General features: G+C 43.8%; 1 protein-coding gene across 1 annotated transcript in view; it reads right to left on the bottom strand.

The window, feature by feature from the left end:
* Window positions 1–19783, bottom strand: part of LOC138368501 (dynein beta chain, ciliary-like) — a 255884-nt gene that overhangs the window by 128805 nt on the left and 107296 nt on the right. Inside the window, exons 15-16 of the mRNA XM_069331025.1 lie at window positions 18606–18810; window positions 15900–16064 (exon numbers count right to left, since the gene is read on the bottom strand). Coding sequence (XP_069187126.1) covers window positions 15900–16064; window positions 18606–18810 — 370 coding nt within the window. The remainder of the gene's footprint in view (window positions 1–15899; window positions 16065–18605; window positions 18811–19783) is intronic.

Below are 19783 nucleotides of genomic sequence, written 5' to 3'. Positions count from 1 at the left end.
AGTCCAAGATCAGCTGTGTTGTTGCTCTAGATATAGCAGGAGCCTTTGATCGGGTCTGGCACTCTGGACTAGCAGTGAAGCTTCAAGCTTTAGGCATTGCAGGCTCCATCTTAGTATTATTAAAAGACTACCTTCAAGAACGGACTCTAAGGGTGGTCCTCAATGGAGCAGAATCCGATAGCCACTCAATTGGTGCCAGCGTTCCACAGGGTAGTGTGCTTGGCCCTCTGCTGTGGAATGTTTATTTCAAAGATCTTCTTCATCTCATTCCTGAAGCTCAAGCCTATGCTGATGACTGTACTCTAACCTTTACATACAGAAAGGAGGAAATGCTAACTGCTGCAAGAATCATTAATCACAAACTTTCAGCAATTTCTACCTGGGGTAGGAGATGGCAGGTCACATTTGCGGCTGAGAAGACTCAAGCGATGATGATAACTAGACTGCACATGGCGAATCGGACAGAACTGCAAATGGGTGGCAAATCCCTAGAGTTCACAGAAGAATTTTACATCTTGGGAATGAAGTTCGACTCTTCAATGACAATGAAGAGCCATGTGCTAAACCTAGCTAAAAAGGCAGCCAGGAAACTTACAGCACTACGGCGCATCTCATATCTTCTTGACAGCAAGGGATGCAAAACCTTCTATGAAGCTCAAGTTCGCTCCCATCTTGAGTATGCACCCCTTTCCTGGATTGCCTGCCCCCCATCTTTCGTCAGACTGTTGGACAAAGTGGAGAGACGGGCTAGAAGGCTTATCTCTAGTCTTGACCAAGTCTGGGGGGAACGGTCTGAACATCAGAGCCTGCAACACCGTCGGGACGTTGTTGGTCTTACTGTTATGTACAAGGCCAACATCCTCAAAGTTCCGCACTTGGCCCAACTCCGTGGAGTACCAGTAGTTCCCACTCGTAACACTAGGCTCTCAACCTTCAACACTCTCATGCTGGAAGTGCCATTCTCAAGAACATCACTCCATCAGCGTTCATTCCTTCCGAGACTTACTCGCATCTGGAACTTGTTCGCTCAACAGATTGATACACGGGAGATCAGGTCAACTGTTCATATGAAGACTCTGGCACACAGCTGGCTACAAGCTCATCCTGTTCCTTTTATGATTGTTACTTAATGTTTTTTAATGAATAAAGGCTATTCCTTCTAAAGCAAAAAATACCAGGCTCATGAAATAAATGGGCATCTAGGAGTAGGTTTCAACTTAGCTTACATAAGTTAAATATATGATAGTTCCCATTGTGTTAGTTTCAAAGTATACTCTTATGTAATAAATGAGTTTCTAGGTGTAGGCTTCAGATGAGCTGAGGTAGGATAACAGCTCTTGCTTGCAGTTTCACTAGGTATGTTATTAGGCATCCCTTATGAATCCTAGTCTTAGTTTAAAAAAAAAAAAAAAAAAAAAAAAAAAAAAGAGAGAGAGAGAGAGAGAGAGAGAGAAGGAGACAGACAGACAGAGAGAGAGAGAGAGAGAGAGAGAGAGAGAGAGAGAGAGAGAGAGAGAGAGAGAGAGAGAGAGAGAGAGAGAGAGAGAGAGAGAGAGAGAGAGAGAGAGAGAGAGAGAGAGAGAGAGAGAGAGAGAGAGAGAGAGAGAGAGAGAGAGAGAGAGAGAGAGAGAGAGAGAGAGAGAGAGAGAGAGAGAGAGAGAGAGAGAGAGAGAGAGAGAGAGAGAGAGAGAGAGGAGACAGACAGACAGAGAGAGAGAGAGAGAGAGAGAGAGAGAGAGAGAGAGAGAGAGAGAGAGAGAGAGAGAGAGAGAGAGAGAGAGAGAGAGAGAGAGAGAGAGAGAAGGAGACAGACAGACAGAGAGAGAGAGAGAGAGAGAGAGAGAAGGAGACAGACAGACAGAGAGAGAGAAGGAGACAGACAGACAGAGAGAGAGAAGGAGACAGACAGACAGAGAGAGAGAAGAGAGAGAAGAGAGAGAGAGAGAGAGAGAGAGAGAGAGAGAGAGAGAGAGAGAGAGAGAGAGAGAGAGAGAGAGAGAGAGAGAGAGAGAGAGAGAGAGAGAGAGAGAGAGAGAGAGAGAGAGAGAGAGAGAGAGAGAGAAACTAGATGCGTCTCTCCATTACTTACAAGCGTCTCAACATATGTAGATCATTCCAAGCACGTATATTCGTCTAAAACACGTGCACATCCAAATGCGTTTAAACTCATACAGATGCGTCTAAACATGTCTTGATCCGTCTTTACCACGTTCAGATGAGCCTTAACCTATCCATATGCCCCCTCCAGGATGTTCAGATATGTTCAAAATGTGCACCGACGCTGCAGACTATGACGAGAAGTGGACTAACGACCCCCCCCCAGTTGTGTTTATCGTGGCTGACTGACAGACAGGTGTGTCCGTCCCGGGAATATTCATCACGTCTATTACTCTGCCAATTATCTGACCACAAAACCCCAACTCACTCCCGGATTGTGCCCTGGACAGATGTTTTGTGAGTCTGGGTGGAGGTAGGTGGATGGAGGTGGGTGGAGGTGGGTGGGTGGAGGTGGGTGGGTGGAGGTGGGTGGGTAGAGGTGGGTGGAGGTGGGTGGGTGGAGGTGGGTGGAGGTGGGTAGATGGAGGTGGGTGGAGGTGAGTAGGTGGAGGTAGGTGGGTGGAGGTAGGTGGGTAGAGGTGGGTAGATGGAGGTGGGTGGAGGTGAGTAGGTGGAGGTAGGTGGGTGGAGGTGAGTAGGTGGAGGTAGGTGGGTGGAGGTGGGTGGAGGTGGGTGGATGGAGGTGGGTGGAGGTGGGTGGAGGTAGGTGGGTGGAGGTGAGTAGGTGGAGGTGGGTGGAGGTGGGTGGAGGTGGCTGGGTGGAGGTGTATGTTCACAGGGTGAACATACACCAATGCTTGAGCTCTAGTCAAGCAGTCCCTCTATATACTATATCTATCTATACACAGTTCTCTGTATTTAAACATGTCTTTGCCAAGATATCTATTTATGTATCAGTCTGTCTATCAATCAGTCCGGCAAGCCAATCCATCTATCACCTGGCAACACCTGGCAACACTTACATCTGTAATTTGCAACACTAATTAGTGATGTTTAAAGAGTTTCAAGCATAATCAACTCTGCGTCCCATCATCGACCATTAGTTTCTTATAATCGCCTGTTATCTGCTTTAATCTGTTATCTATCATTCTGAAGTATCAGCTATTTATGTGGTTGCACACTAACTACCCAACGACCATTAGCTCGGAACTATCTATTATGTGGGAAATTTATATGCTTGAAACTCCTCTCCTTAACCCCCCCCCCATCATCCCATCCCCCGTTTGAGTCACTATCACTACTCCCCGGGTTCGTTATCTCGACTACTTGGTTCTCTATCTCTCTTCCTAGTTCACTATCTCTCTCCCACCTGGTTCACTATTTGGCTCAATATATCTATCCCCCCTAATATTTTATCTTCCCCAGTCATCACTATCTCCCCCCTTCCCCCTCCGTTTCTTTCACACACACACACACATTTACACAGGCCCGTCTGGGGCCTGACGGCTGAGTGAACAGCGCTCGATATTCATAGTCCTAAGGGTCCGGATTTAAACCCCAGCGACGGCGGAAACTAATGGGCAGAGGTTCTTTCACCCAGATGCTCCTGTTCACTTAGCAGTAAATAGGTACCAGGGAGTTAGACAGCTGGTACGGGCTGCTTCCTGTGTCTACTCACCTAATTGTACTCACCTAATTGTGCTTGCGGGGGTTGAGCTCTGGCTCTTTGGTCCCGCCTCTCAACCGTCAATCAACAGGTGTACAGGTTCCTGAGCCTATTGGGCTCTATCATATCTACACTTGAAACTGTGTATGGAGTCAGCCTCCACCACATCACTTCCTATTGCATTCCATTTGTCAACTACTCTGACACGAAAAAAGTTCTTTCTAATATCTATGTGGCTCATTTGGGCACTCAGTTTCCACCTGTGTCCCCTAGTGCATTTGCTCCTTGTGTTAAATAGACTGTCTTTATCTACCCTATCAAACTGTGTGTGTGTGTGTGTGTGTATGTGTGTGTGTGTGTGTGTGGTGTGAAAAAAAGTAGTTAGTAACACTTGATTGACAGTTGAGAGACGGGCCGAAAGAGCAGAGCTCAACTCCCGCAAGGACAACTAGGTGAATACAGAAGAAATGAGTTTCAAGGTAATGTACACTAACATAGATGAGGTTACTAATAAAACAAGTGAACTTGGAGAATGGGCACAAGAAGAAAACCCAGACATCATAGCACTCACAGAAACAAAGCTAATGAAAACCATAACAAATGCAGTGTCTCCGCAGGACTACTGTGTAGTTAGGAAAGAGAGGGAAGGAAGAGGTGGAAGTAGAGTAGCTCTGCTGATTAGAAAAGACTGGAAGACTGGAGATTTGAGGAGATTGGTTATCCAGGACTGTGAAGGTTTCAGTGACTACGTAACAGGTACCATAGCAATTGGAGAACAAAAACTTATAGTAGTAGTCATATATAACCCCCCCCCCACCACCACCATCACCACCACCACCAAATGACAGAAGACCCAGACAAGAAAATGATAGAAACAACATTGCTACCATTAATATATTGAGAGAGCATTACTATTAATGATAGAGACAGCAGCTTCTGTCACAAGCAGGAATGGATCCAGACTGCTAATCATGAGAGACTTCAACCACGGGAAGATAGATTGGGAGAACGGAGAACCACATGGAGAACCAGATACATGGAGAGCTAAGCTGATGGACGCGGCAACAAGAAACATTCTAAGCCAACACATCAAGGGACCGACAAGAATGAGAGGGGAAGATGAACCAGCTATTCTTGATCTGATATTTACCCTAAATGAGTGGGATATAAGGGAAGTAAAGTTGGAAGCCCCCTTGGGAATGAGTGATCACAGTGTATTGATCTTTGAGTACCTGGTAGAGCTAGGATTTATCTCCCCCCAAAAATGAACTAGGAAACAAAGGGCTGGCATACCGAAAGGGAAATTATGAGGAGATGAGAAGTTTTCTAAGGGGACCATGGGACAGAACTCAGAGCTAAATCTGTACAAGACATGATGGACTATGTCATCCAAAAGTATGAGGATGTAAACAGGTTTATCCCGGCCCAAAAGGAAAAATCCGAGAAGCAAAAGAAGAATCCATGGTTTAATAGTGCATGTATGGAAGCAAAGGAGCTGAACAAAAGTGCATGGAGGAGCTTCCAAAATAATAGAACACCAGAAAGCAGAGAGAGATATCAGAGAACCAGGAATGAGTAGGTTAGGGTGAGAAGAGAAACAGAGAAAAATTATGAAAATGATATAGCAAATAACGCCTAGACCGAACCAAAGCTACTTCACAGTCACATCAGGAGGAAAACAACAGTGAAGGAACAGGTGATGAAACTTAGAACGGGTGAGGACAGGTACACAGAGAATTACAAAGAGGTGTGTGAGGAACTCAACAAGAGGTTCCAGGAGGTCTTCACGACAGAACGAGGTGAGGTCCATGCACTTGTAGAGGTGGCAGTAAACCAGGCGGCCTTGGAAGGGTTCGAGATTACAAGAGAGGAAGTCAAGAGACATCTGTTGAACTTGGATGTGAGAAAGGCTGTTAGTACAGACGGAATCTCACCATGGGTACTGAAAGAGTGTGCAGAAGACCTCTGCTTGCCACTCTCTATTGTGTATAGTAGGTCACTGGAAACGGGAGAACTACTAGAAATATGGAGGACGGCTAATGTAGTCCCATTATACAAAAAGGGTGACAGGCAAAAAGCACTGAACTACAGGCCAGTGTCCTTGACTTGTATACCATGCAAGGTGATGGAGAAGATCGTAAGAAAAAAAAACAGTAACACATCTAGAGAGAAGGGACTTCGTGACAAATTACCAATATGGGTTCAGGGAGGGTAAATCCTGTCTTACTGGCTAAATAGAAATCTACGATCAGGTGACAAAGATTAAGCAAGAAATAGAAGGATGGACGGACTGCATTTTCTTGAACTGCCGGAAAGCCTTTGACACAGTACCCCATAAAAGGCTGATGCATTAGCTGGAGAAACAGGCAGGAGTAACTGGTAGGGCGCTTCAGTAGATAAGGGAGTACCTAAGCAATAGGAAGCAGAGAGTTACAGTGAGGGGTGAGACCTCAGACTGACGTGAAGTCACCAGTGGAGTCCCACAGGGCTCTGTACTCGGACCTATCCTGTTTCTGGTATACGTAAATGATCTCCCAGAGGGTATAGACTCATTCCTCTCAATGTTTGCTGACGATTCCAAAATTATGAGAACAATTAAGACAGAGAAGGACTGCTTGAGGCTTCAAGAAGACCTGGACAAACTGAAGGAATGGTCAAACAAATGGTTGTTAGAGTTTAACCCAAACAAAAGTAATGTAATGAAGATAGGTGTAGGGAGCAGGAGGCCAGATACAAGGTATCATTTGGGAGATGAAACTCTTCAAGAGTCAGAGAGAAAATGAAAGACTTGGGGGATGATATCACGCTAAACCTGTCCTTTGAAGCCCATATAAAGAGAATAACATCAGCGGCATATGCCAAGTGTGCCAACATAAGAACGGCCTTTAGAAACTTGTGTAAGGAATCATTCAAAATTTTGTATACCACAAATGTCAGACCAATACTGGAGAATGCAGCTCCAGCATTGAGTCCATTTCAAGTCAAGCATAAGATTAAACTAGGAAAAAGTTCAAAGGTTTGCCACCAGACTAGTACCCGAACTAAGGGGTATGAGCTACAAGGGGAAACTACTGGAATTAAACCTCACGTCGCTAGAAGACAGAAGAGTTAGGGAGGAGACATGATCACCACATACAAGATTCTCAAAGGAATTGATAGGGTTATTCTTGAGGTTATCTTGAGATGATTTTGGGGCTTTTTAGTGTCCCCGCGGCCCGGTCCTCGACCAGGCCTCCCCCCCCCCCAGAAAGCAGCCCGTGACAGCTGACTAACACCCAGGTACCTATTTTACAGCTAGGTAACAGGGGCATAGGGTGAAAGAAACTCTGCCCATTGTTTCTCGCCGGCTCCTGGGATCGAACCGAGGACCACAGGATCACAAGTCCAGCGTGCTGTCCGCTCAGCCGACCGACTCCCCATATATATATATATATATATATATATTTATATATATATATATATATATATATATATATATATATATATATATATATATATATATATATATATATACATATATATATTATATATTATTAAATATGACCGAAAAAGTAAGATTAATAATTCTAACACGAATTTTCTCTATGTTTCTTATATTTCTTTTCACTGTTGATGGTAATTGAAAAATCAATTCTCCAAAATTCATTTTTATTTTTAGTCTGATGCGACACTTGAACGCGTTTCGTAAAACTTATTACATTTTCAAAGACTTTAGTTTACACACACACAACTATAACTGTTAAAATTAACATAGATATATGAGCGAACCTAACCAACCCTACCTAACCTAACCTATCTTTATAGGTTAGGATAGGTTAGGTAGCCGAAAAAGTTAGGTTAGGTTAGGTAGGTTAGGTAGTCGAAAAAACATTAATTCATGATAACTTGGCTTATTAGGCAAATCGGGCCTTGCATAGTAGGCTGAGAAGTGCGTTCTGGCTACTAGGTACGATATATATATATATATATATATATATATATATATATATATATATACTATGCAAGGCAAATCGGGCCTTGCATAGTAGGCTGAGAAGTGCGTTCTGGCTACTAGGTACGACATATATATATATATATATATGTCGTACCTAGTAGCCAGAACTCACTTCTCAGCCTACTATGCAAGGCCAAATTTGCCTAGTAAGCCAAGTTTTCATGAATTAATTGTTTTTCGACTACCTAACCTACCTAACCTAACCTAACCTAACTTTTTCGGCTACCTAACCTAACCTAACCTATAAAGATAGGTTAGGTTAGGTTAGGTAGGGTTGGTTAGGTTCGGTCATATATCTACGTTAATTTTAACTCCAATAAAAAAAATTGACCTCATTCATAATGAAATGGGTAGCTTTATCATTTCATAAGAAAAAAATTAGAGAAAATATATTAATTCAGGAAAACTTGGCTTATTAGGCAAATTTGGTCTTGCATATTAGGCTGAGAAGTGCGTTCTGGCTACTAGGTACGACATATATATATATATGTCATACCTAGTAGCCAGAACGCACTTCTCAGTCTACTATGCAAGGCCCGATTTGCCTAATAAGCCAAGTTCTCCTGAATTTCTATATTTTTCTCATTTTTTTCTTATGAAATGATAAATCTGTCCAGTTCATTATTTATAAGTTAATTTGTTGAAATTTGAGTTAAAACTAACATAGATATATGACCGAACCTAACCTATCTAAACCTAACCTAAACTAACACAACTAAGTCAATAATTTATGTTCCTAATATAATATAATAATAATAATTCAAATAAACTAATAGGAAACAATTTATTGAAAATAAAGAAAATCACTCGGCCTATTAGGCAAATCGGACCTTGCATAATAGGCCGAGAAGTGCGTTCTGGCTACTAGGTACGACATATATATGTGTGTATATATATATATATATATATATATATATATATATATATATATATATATATATATATGTCGTACCTAGTAGCCAGAACGCACTTCTCAGCCTACTATGCAAGGCCCGATTTGCCTAATAAGCCAAGTTTTCATGAAATAATAGTTTTTCGGCTACCTAACCTACCTAACCTAACCTAACCTAACTTTTTTGGCTACCTAACCTAACCTAAGCTATAAAGATAGGTTAGGTTAGGTTAGGTAGGGTTGGTTAGGTTCGGTCATATAACTACGTTAATTTTAACTCCAATAAAAATAAATTAACCTCATACATAATGAAATGGGTAGCTTTATCATTTCATAAGAAAAAAATTCGAGAAAATATATTAATTCAGGAAAACTTGGCTTATTAGGCAAATCGGGCCTTGCATAGTAGGCTGAGAAGTGCGTTCTGGCTACTAGGTACGACATATATATATATATATGTATAAGTCGTACCTAGTAGCCAGAACGCACTTCTCGGCCTACTATGCAAGGCCCGATTTGCCTAATAAGCCAAGTTTTCGTGAATTTATATATTTTTCACTATTTTTTCTTATGAAATAAAAAAAACATTTTTCTAAAGCAAAAAAAAAAAAACATTTTTTTCAGAAATGAAAAAGCATACATTTCATTATGTATGGGTCCCTTTTTTTAAATTTGACTTAAAACTAACCTAGATATATGACCAAACCTAACCAACCCTACCTAACCTATACTAACCTATCTTAACCTAACCTAAACAAACACAACTAAGTCAATAAATTACGGTTTTAATATAATATAATAATAATAATTCAAATAAACTAATTGGAAACAATTTATTGTAAATAAAAAAAATTACTCGGCCTATTAGGCAAATCGGGCATTGCATAGTAGGCCGAGAAGTGCATTCTGGCTATTAGGTATGACATATATATATATATATTTATATGTATATATATATATATATATATATATATATATATATATATATATATATATATATATATATATATATATATATATATATATTGTCGGGGAGTACGAGGGGCGAGTAACAGATCTTGTGTCTTGTATACACAAGATCTTTATCCCGGACACCTGGCAAGATCGCCAATGTCGGGGTTTACCTTAGATGTAAGTAGGTATAAATGACCGTACTTAATATCCTGTCAACGGTCGCCAATGTTGGGGTGTCTCACTCTCTCTACAGACACCACCCAGTAGTATTGGTGATAACTGTTACCCACTGTAGCCCTGCGGGTCTTCACTCAATCCTCGCGGCGCCACTGTTCGCCAGGAGAGTATCCCAGTCGATCTCCAGCTGGCCTTTATAGCCAAAGACGAGTGAGAACACAGCTGCTCTCTCCCAACCGTGTGCCCGCCCCGACAAGGGCTCTACTACTAACTGCAAGGTCGCCAACTGGTGTTTCCCGTGTCCAGTAACACGTCAGTGGTATTGTGGAATTGTGGTACTAGTGGCAGAGAGCTCACTCATTAAATCTGGTCACAGGCAGGTATATGTCTCTAATACTCTCACTCTTTGGAACTGTTCGGTAGCAACAAGATATATGGAGGGATAATACAAACGCGAAGGTATTTTGTATTTTACTTAAAAACGTCAAGGTATTATGTCCATATCAACAACGAAACATCAAGTACATGCAGAAAGTCACTCTCTCTTCATAAAACTGGGGCTCGTCTAGAGGGCAACACTCCCCCTCCTGTCAATGTCATCTGAGCGGCCCCCCTCACCATGCGAATGCTTATGTATTTGTTTCTTTGGCGTTAAGCGCCTATTTCCTTAAATTCGCAGGAATCACTATGTTTGTCATCAACACAATATTTCTATAATGGCAATTGAATGCAATGAATCACCACACTGATCTCAAGTTCAATAACTCATTTCTACAGCAATTAAAATAATATTTCACTATAATGGCATAATGCACTGTACTTCATGATAATGATAATGAATGCAATTAACCATGGTACTGTCCTTAGATTCAGTAATTCCTTTCGAAGGCAATAACACAATTAATCACTGCACACATGGAAATGTTATTCAACACACCAACATATGTATATATATGGATCAATTCATCTATATCAATAATAATAAGATAAATACTGGGCACACAGCCTAACACCAATAACTGGCACGCACTCTTATATATATATATATATATATATATATATATATATATATATATATATATATATATATATATATATATATATATATATATATATATTCTCTGACATAAGTTATCATATTAATATCACATGAAAGAAATCCTCAACGACACAGTAAACTCTTCAATGATTACAGGTGCATCCACACACCGCAAATATATATACCGTGAGAGCTTTCTACAGCCTCACTTCTCACAACTGTGTCCTACCGTGACATAGACATTGGTGAGCCTTGCTCACGACTCTGGCTAAATATATAGCTGACTAAAGGGGAATTGGGAGGGAAACTGAATCACCTACTTCCACTTCACTGATGTGAACTCGCCCTCCGGTGAGAGTTGAATTGTAGCTCCTGGTCCCGGCTCTCGCCTCGTTGTAGGGAACGCCCCACACACATACTGATGCTTTCTCCAGGAACCCAGTCAACATCCCAAAATAAACGCGTCGTCTCCGTGCTCTGTTCTCCGCAGGTCCGTGCTCCTCCACAACTTCCTGAAGGGTTGGAGTCGGTCTCCTGGCCGTCGACTTCTCCTCGCAACTACGTCTGCAAACCTACTTCTCGGCTGCAGTCGTCCTGTTTCCCAATTAGTTTTCTTCTCCCACTGCTTCCTAGTGGACTGGCCCAGCCGCTACGTCGTCACTAGATGGGTGAACTGCCTCAGACGTCACATACGTCACTGCACAGACTTCACTTCTTCTTGCAAAGCACCTGTCCCTGGAGCACTTGTTGCTCAACATTCCGTCGATTCCCTCTTCAGTCCAACACATGGAATGAAGGAAAACCTCACAGCGCACTTGCAGACTACGGGTGACGCGTAAAATCCATGGGAGCGGGGTACAACTGTCAGACTGACAGGACCAACCTTCGCACGTCCGACCTTGTCAACATGTCGTCTCAGACTGGTTCCCTCACGGAGGATTGGCCCAGCCGCTACATCATCACATGTGAAGCTATCAGACGTCCCAGACGTCACTGTCTAGATTTCACTCTTGCACAGCACCTGTCCCTGGAGCACTTCCTGCTCATTTCTCGTCAATTCCTACATCGGTCCAACACATGGAATATAGGAAGACCTCCCCAGGTGCTGGCAGACCGCTGGTGATGCGTAAATCCTCCGGCGATGGGGGATCCTGTAAAACTGACAGGATCCCCTGTCGCACGTCCTACCACCTTGACGTGCTGTCTCAGACTGGTGGCGCCAAAGAGGCGCGATCTCCGGAACCCCCTGCCTTCGTGACGTCATACTTGCCATGGGCGATTTTCATTGGCTCCCTGTGCCACGTCACTGTCAGTGACCAATCTGGTGCCACTGGCGTCACACAGTTTTGGCGGCAAAACGGAGGGGCCGGCGCCATATTGGCGTCCTAAAGGGCCTATTTAATTAGGCCCTTTAATTACCAGTCAATGTAATTAGTGCATATGCACCAACCCTGACTTCTCCAGCAGAAGCAAAGGAAAAATTCTACGATGACCTCAACAGAATCATAGCGAGAATCCCTGTAAAGGAGCCACTGTTCATCCTCGGCGACTTCAACGCCAGAGTGGGTGCCGAGCACAACATTTAGCCCACTTGTCTGGGTCAATTCGGCATAGGGAGGATGAATGAGAACAAGCAACGTCTGCTAGAACTCTGCTGCCTTCATGGTCTTTGTGTCACAACACGTTCTTCGGCACAAAGCCTCAACACCGAGTATCTTGGAGACACCCCAGATCCAAGATAGGTTAGGTAGGGTTGGTTAGGTTCGGTCATATATCTACGTTAATTTTAACTGCAATAAAAAAAAATTGACCTCATACATAATGATATGGGTAGCTTTATCATTTCATGAGAAAAAAATTAGAGAAAATATATTAGTTCAGGAAAACTTGGCTTATTAGGCAAATCGGGCTTTGCATAGTAGGCTGAGAAGTGCGTTCTGGCTACTAGGTACGACATATATATATATGTGTTTATGTTGTATACTGGCAGCAGGTATTCTTTTATACATGTCTCATTGAGTATGACAGCATATTCTGCATTAACTATTTTCTGGTTTAGGGCTTCTATCCCTCTAACTAGTGCCCTTACATCAGGCTGTAGTTGGAAGAAGAGTTCTCCAAATGTCATGTTGGTTTTCGAGGTGAAAAAAATGAAGTTAATAACTGTAGAATGTATTACACTTTTTATAAAATTGCACAACGTTTCGAACCTACATGGTTCAAGTGATGTTATTTATAGAGTGATGTTCATTCTCAAGTGATGTTACAGTTGTTGTTGTTGTTATAGATTCAGTTATTCGGAACAAGTTCCAAGTAGCACAGGCTATGGTGAGCCCGTAGCTTACCTGGAACAGTAGTGGGGCAAGTAGCACAGGCTATGGTGAGCCCGTAGTGGACTTACCTCGTACAGGAGCGGTGGTGTGTGTTGCATGTTAGAGCTGTTGTTGTTGTTAAAGATTTAGCTACTCAGTCCATGTAGCACGGGCTATGGTGAGCCCGTATGTTACAGTACAGAACATAATATTTATACTAATAGTGGGTCAGGTGAACAGAAATTGATGGAACAATGGGGTGAGGTGAAAAGAATGGGTATACATAAGGGTAAAGAGTAAGGCATAGAGAAGAAAGGAGTAGAATAAGGGAAAATAGAGTACAAAACACATACAAAGATTAATCAGGTGTAGTGGGCGTTGTTTGTCGAGCAGTGTCTTCTATGTTGGCATCGTCATGTTCACGTCTTGAGGTTATCTTGAGGTTATCTTGAGATGATTTCGGGGCTTTTTAGTGTCCCCGCGGCCCGGTCCTCGACCAGGCCTCCACCCCCAGGAAGCAGCCCGTGACAGCTGACTAACACCCAGGTACCTATTTTACTGCTAGGTAACAGGGGCATAGGGTGAAAGAAACTCTGCCCATTGTTTCTCTTGGTCTTGTTCTTACTCTCATGGTGGGTACAGCGAATAGTTCTGTAATTTGAGTATTTATGGCGGGTTGTTCTATTTTTATGTGGATTGCTTCAAGAATTCGTAATCTTCTTACATCTTGGGGTTTTGTCTATTATACAAATGTTTTTATTCAACATTTCTCTTGTTAGGGTGATGTCATGGGCCTGTCTCATGTGATCTCTGGGGACACCAGAAGGAGTAAGGAGCCGGTCGGCCAAGCGGACAGCACGCGGGACTTGTGATCCTGTCGTCCTGGGTTCGATCCCAGGCGCCAGCGAGAAACAATGGGCAGAGTTTCTTTCACCCTATGCCCCTGTTACCTAGCAGTAAAATAGGTACCTGGGTGTTAGTCAGCTGTCACGGGCTGCTTCCTGGGGGTGGAGGCCTGGTCGAGGACCGGGCCGCGGGGACACTAAAGCCCAGAAATCATCTCAAGATAACCTCAAGATAACCAGATTGAAGATGACAGGTCAAATGCCTCGTCAGCTTGGTCGACGTCATACCTATGTACTTAGATTGAAGGTTACACCCTTCGTGGGGGCAAGTGTACATGTATACAACGCTTGACTGCTGTAAAGTGTTCTTCGTTGGCTTCGGTCTGTTTTTGATAAGGAGGTCAGTAGTCTTCTTGGTTTTATAGAATATGATGAGGTCTATGTTTTGGTTAGAAGTAATGCTTTTTACTCCTTTACGGATTATTTCTTTCATTATTCTTTTTTCATTTTTATGTTCACTGTGTATGAACATATATATAATATATACCAGCTAGTGAAATCTAAGGGAGAGAAGTAAGGCCTCACCCTGAACCCATCAAAGTGTGAAATCATCTCATCTAGCCAACCAATCATAGATGCAGTACGTATCTTATTTGCCAGGAGCCCCAATGATCGCTCCCACCAACAGTGTGCTGCTTGGGGCACCTCTGGGCTTAGGCGCCATTGAGGTAGTCCTCGAAGAAAAGCTGAACGACCTGAGGAGGATGGAGGGAAAAATAGGATCTTTGGATGATCACGATGCTTTATACCTTCTCACAAGGTGCCTGGCTTTGCCCAGACTTACCTATTTTCACAGGTGTGCTCCCTTCTTCGATTGCCCAAAATTAACGGAATCTGGCCACTCTTTCCAGAGAGACCCACAATGGTACCCTGGAAAAGAGGGAAATCAGTGAAGGACCACCTAGTCCAAGCACACTTCTCACAGACAATGCTCTCTTCCGACGGTGCTACGACCCGTAGAAGGGCACCAGCTGAGCAACTTACGGAACGCCACTGTGTCAGCAGTTAGGGAGACCCTACAGTCAAAAATAGGCCAAAGCTTTATCCACCAGGCCCAGGGTGGCCAGCTGTTAGGCTCACAGATGAGTGGACAGCGCTTGGGATTCGTAGTCCCGAGATTCCTGGTTCGAACCCCGGTGGAGGCGGAAACAAATGGGCAGTTTCTTTCACTCTGATGCAACTGTTTACGTAGCAGTAAATAGGTACCTGGGAGTTAGACAGCTGCTACGGGCTACTTCCTGGGGATGTGTAACAAAAAGGAGGCCTGGTCGAGGACCGTGCAGTGGGGACGCTAAGCCCGGAAATCATCTCAAGATAACCTCAAGAAGATAACCATACTATGAGACAGCCTGAACAGAAGAGATTCCAGAGGCAACTAACCATTGCCAAACGGGACTTTTATACTTTCCTTGGCTGGTACTAAGTACAGAGGAATTAGTGATCCACACCAACGTCAACCTGGGCGTTGATCACTAATTCCTCTGTACTTACTAATTCCTCAGTACTCTGTACTCACAGAATGAGCCAAAACCTCTTCTGCAGTTTCCATTATTTACATTTGAACTGTAGAAATTTGTACATGATGTACAAATACTTACGTTTTGACTAAATATTAAGACGTTTATGATAGTATATACAACGACCACGACACAGTAACAGGCATGAAAAATAAAATACTCGACCCCACACATATGGAATAAAAATGACAACGTTCCGGTCTGTTCTGCATCCTTATCAAGTCGAAAGTTTCCATTTGATAAGCATTCCTGACGGACGGAACGGCCACCACTTTTATTTCAAATGGCGTAGTATAGGATATGTCAGTACAATTAAGTCTGTCATGGGGGGGGGGGGAGATTCCCCTCAACAACCCTCTCATTTCCGCCAACAATGACAAGAGTTATGCATTTATAGCGATCTTTGTTACAATAACAACTGTAATGTAAGTGACGGAGAGCTGACCTTCTCCTGGATCTCCTGGGCGGTAGCCTTGGTGTGTTCCAGGTTCTCCACCAGCGCTGTGTCTCCTAGGAAGTTCCCACCTGCTGACGACAGCCGGCTCAGCAGGTCGTCCTCCAAGTGCTTTAACTGGATCTTGAAGTCGTTCTGCTGCTTCGTCAGGTTGTACTGGAAGAACACACAGGAGAGCTTCGTCAGGTTGTACTGGAAGAACACACAGGAGAGCTTCGTCACACTGTACTGGAAAAGTACTAGAAACCCATGACCACCCAGCGCCAGGTCTCTATTTTCCGCTTGTTATAACTTGTAATAAAGTTGTTACAACTTGGCTTAGCGTGTTTATGACGTATTAGAAAGTTGTTACAACTTGCTATATTGGTTGTTATAACTGGTTAGGAGGTGTTAAAACTTGTTCGAACGTTGTACCAACGTCGTAGTTTCGGTGTGTGTTTGGCGGGCACCCAGCACCAGGACTCGTGTACATGGTGTACATGACCACCCAGCACCAGCACTCGTGTACATGGTGTACATGACCACCCAGCACCAGGTCTCATGTACATGGTGTACATGACCATCCAGCACCAGCACTCATGTACATGGTGTACATGACCACCCAGCACCAGCACTCGTGTACATGGTGTACATGACCACCCAGCGCCAGCACTCATGTACATGGTGTACATGACCACCCAGCACCAGGACTCGTGTACATGGTGTACATGACCACCCAGCACCAGCACTCGTGTACATGGTGTACATGACCACCCAGCCTCTGAGGGCACCATGTAAGGAAAACCTACTCAGTGTCCTCCAGCAGGAAGGGTCTTGAGGAAGTCTTTAAGGAACACTGTTCATTACCTGTATATGGTCTTACTCTTACTCCTGACCTCTCATGTTACCTCAGTACTGACCTGTCATGTTACCTCACTCCTGACCTGTCATGTTACCTCACTCCTGACCTGTCATGTTACCTCAGTACTGACCTGTCATGTTACCTCACTCCTGACCTCTCATGTTACCTCACTCCTGACCTGTCATGTTACCTCACTCCTGACCTGTCATGTTACCTCAGTACTGACCTGTCATGTTACCTCACTCCTGACCTCTCATGTTACCTCACTCCTGACCTGTCATGTTACCTCACTCCTGACCTCGCATGTTACCTCACTCCTGACCTGTCATGTTACCTCACTCCTGACCTGTCATGTTACCTCACTCCTGACCTGTCATGTTACCTCACTCCTGACCTGTCATGTTACCTCACTCCTGACCTGTCATGTTACCTCACTCCTGACCTGTCATGTTACCTCACTCCTGACCTGTCATGTAACCTCACTCCTGACCTGTCATGTTACCTCAGTACTGACCTGTCATGTTACCTCACTCCTGACCTGTCATGTTACCTCACTCCTGACCTGTCATGTTACCTCACTCCTGACCTGTCATGTTACCTCACTCCTGACCTGTCATGTTACCTCAGTACTGACCTGTCATGTTACCTCACTCCTGACCTGTCATGTTACCTCACTCCTGACCTGTCATGTTACCTCACTCCTGACCTGTCATGTTACCTCACTCCAGACCTGTCATGTTACCTCACTCCTGACCTGTCATGTTTCCTCAGTTTGTTCGTGCCTGGTTACCTAACACCTTCCCTGCCTCGTTACCTTACACCTTCCCTGCCTCGTTACCTTACTCTTGACCTCCCTGATTACCTTATTCTTAACCTGCCTTTTACCTTCCACCTGACCTGCCTGATTACCTTACACCTGGCCATAATGGGGACCACTCATGAGGCGGAGGCAGGACCCCTGGCCATAATGGGGACCACTCATCAGGCGGAGGCTGGACCCCTGGCCATAATGGGGACCACTCATCAGGCGGAGGCAGGACCCCTGGCCATAATGGGGACCACTCATCAGGCGGAGGCTGGACCCCTGGCCATAATGGGGACCACTCATCAGGCGGAGGCTGGACCCCTGGCCATAATGGGGACCACTCATGAGGCGGAGGCAGGACCCCTGGCCATAATGGGGACCACTCATCAGGCGGAGGCTGGACCCCTGGCCATAATGGGGACCCTCTTAATATTTACCCGGGAGTTTGTTATAATGATGGGAAGCCTTAAGACATATATAGTTAGAGCCAAGAGTGTGTACCTGTTGTAGAGGCGTGAACCAGGGCCGGGATTTATTAACCAGTAACACAAGTACTTGAGAACCTCTACATCTTTTCTCAATCTTTGGCGGCTTTGTTAACATTTATTAAACAGTTTACGGGCATCGAAACTTCCCAATAAAATAGTATTATTGTTATAAACAGCCTCCCAGAGCTTCGGTGCTCATAACGTGTTCAATATATAGGGAGCCGGTCGGCCGAGCGGACAGCACGCTGGACTTTTGATCCTGTGGTCCTGGGTTCGATCCCAGGCTCCGGCGAGAAACAATGGGCAGAGTTTTTCACCCTATGCCCCTGTTACCTAGCAGTAAAATAGGTACCTGGGTGTTAGTCAGCTGTCAGGGGCTGCTTCCTGGGGGTGGAGGCCTGGTCGAGGACCGGGCCGCGGGGACACTGCAAAGCCCCGAAATCATCTCAAGAAGAAGAAGATATATGTTAACAAAGCCGTCTAAGATTGGGAAAAGAGTGCAGGTCCTTAAGTAGTTGCGTAACTGCTTGATGAATGGTGGCTCTGGTGTTGCAGGTGCTGACCTTGAGCTCCTCGAGGTCTGGCCTCTCAGCCTTAACCACCTCAGCCAGGAGCTGGTCCTCCAGGCCGTCCCTGGTCACGGTGAAGTTGATGAGCGTACACTGGGCCTGCAGCTCGGGCTTGTAGTGTGGGTTGGCCAACTTGGTGTGCAGGATCAGCTGGAAGCTGGGGTTGTACTCAATCTCTCGGTCTCCAATCTTCAGCGCCCTGCGTGAGGATCAAGAGGGGCTGGACTGTTGACTTTCTTCGAAACAAAACTAGAAAAGTAATAACGTCAAAAAAGTAATAATAATAAACAGAGGAAGAGGAAGTCCATCATTAGGTCTAGGAAGAATGCCGCCATTATGAAGTGAAACAACAAAGATGATGAAAATGATTAGGGAGGACAATAAGAAAATATATATGGAGGAATACATGAAAAATTAAGGTAAAGAAAAAAGAAGATAATAAAGGCAAACAAGCTAGACTCTCTGCATTATGCATTGTTCATTTACTTAGCTTATTACCAAAGGTGAAGTAAACAAGTTGACAGATAACTTAATGGCGCAACACACACGTGGTGAACACCTGGAATACACTGAACAACTTCATCGATAATGTTAAGACTATATGCACAAGGTATTGATAGGTAACTCAAATATACAAACAAACATTTATATATCGACTCTATCATATAAACTCGATTCTATTCTAAATAAATCCTACTCTGTTCAATATAAATTCTACTCTGTCCTTATATATACCTTACCTTCATAGTATATGTATCTCTGAATTGACATTAAACCATAGTAGGGAAGTGAAAGCTTAGCAGGGAAAGGCGCAGCAAGATGGGAAGGGAAGAGGAGGAAGCCTCGGCTTCCATTTGAATATGTATTCAAATGGAAAGGGAAGACATAATGGAGCAAATGCCCGAAACGCTGTGTGTATTAGTGGCTTCAGGCATTGTATGTAACTCATACATAATATACTACCTCTATTAATCCGACATTATGTTTGTAACTAATTTTCAATGTATGTATCTTTATCTGAATAAATAAAGGCGCAGATTGAGAAGTCTCACCAAAGGTGAAATCAGGCGATAATGTTGTTGAAGGATGACTGCAAGAAACAGATTGAGGATATAATTGAGAAATTTCAAATCAATTTATCCAAAATTAGAGAAAAACTACGAAATTTTAGA

Source organism: Procambarus clarkii, chromosome 25 (assembly GCF_040958095.1).
Source record: "Procambarus clarkii isolate CNS0578487 chromosome 25, FALCON_Pclarkii_2.0, whole genome shotgun sequence".
Lineage (NCBI taxonomy): Eukaryota > Metazoa > Arthropoda > Malacostraca > Decapoda > Cambaridae > Procambarus > Procambarus clarkii.
The sequence above is the reverse complement of the archived record's forward strand: the minus strand, read 5'-3'. Positions and strand labels throughout refer to the sequence as shown.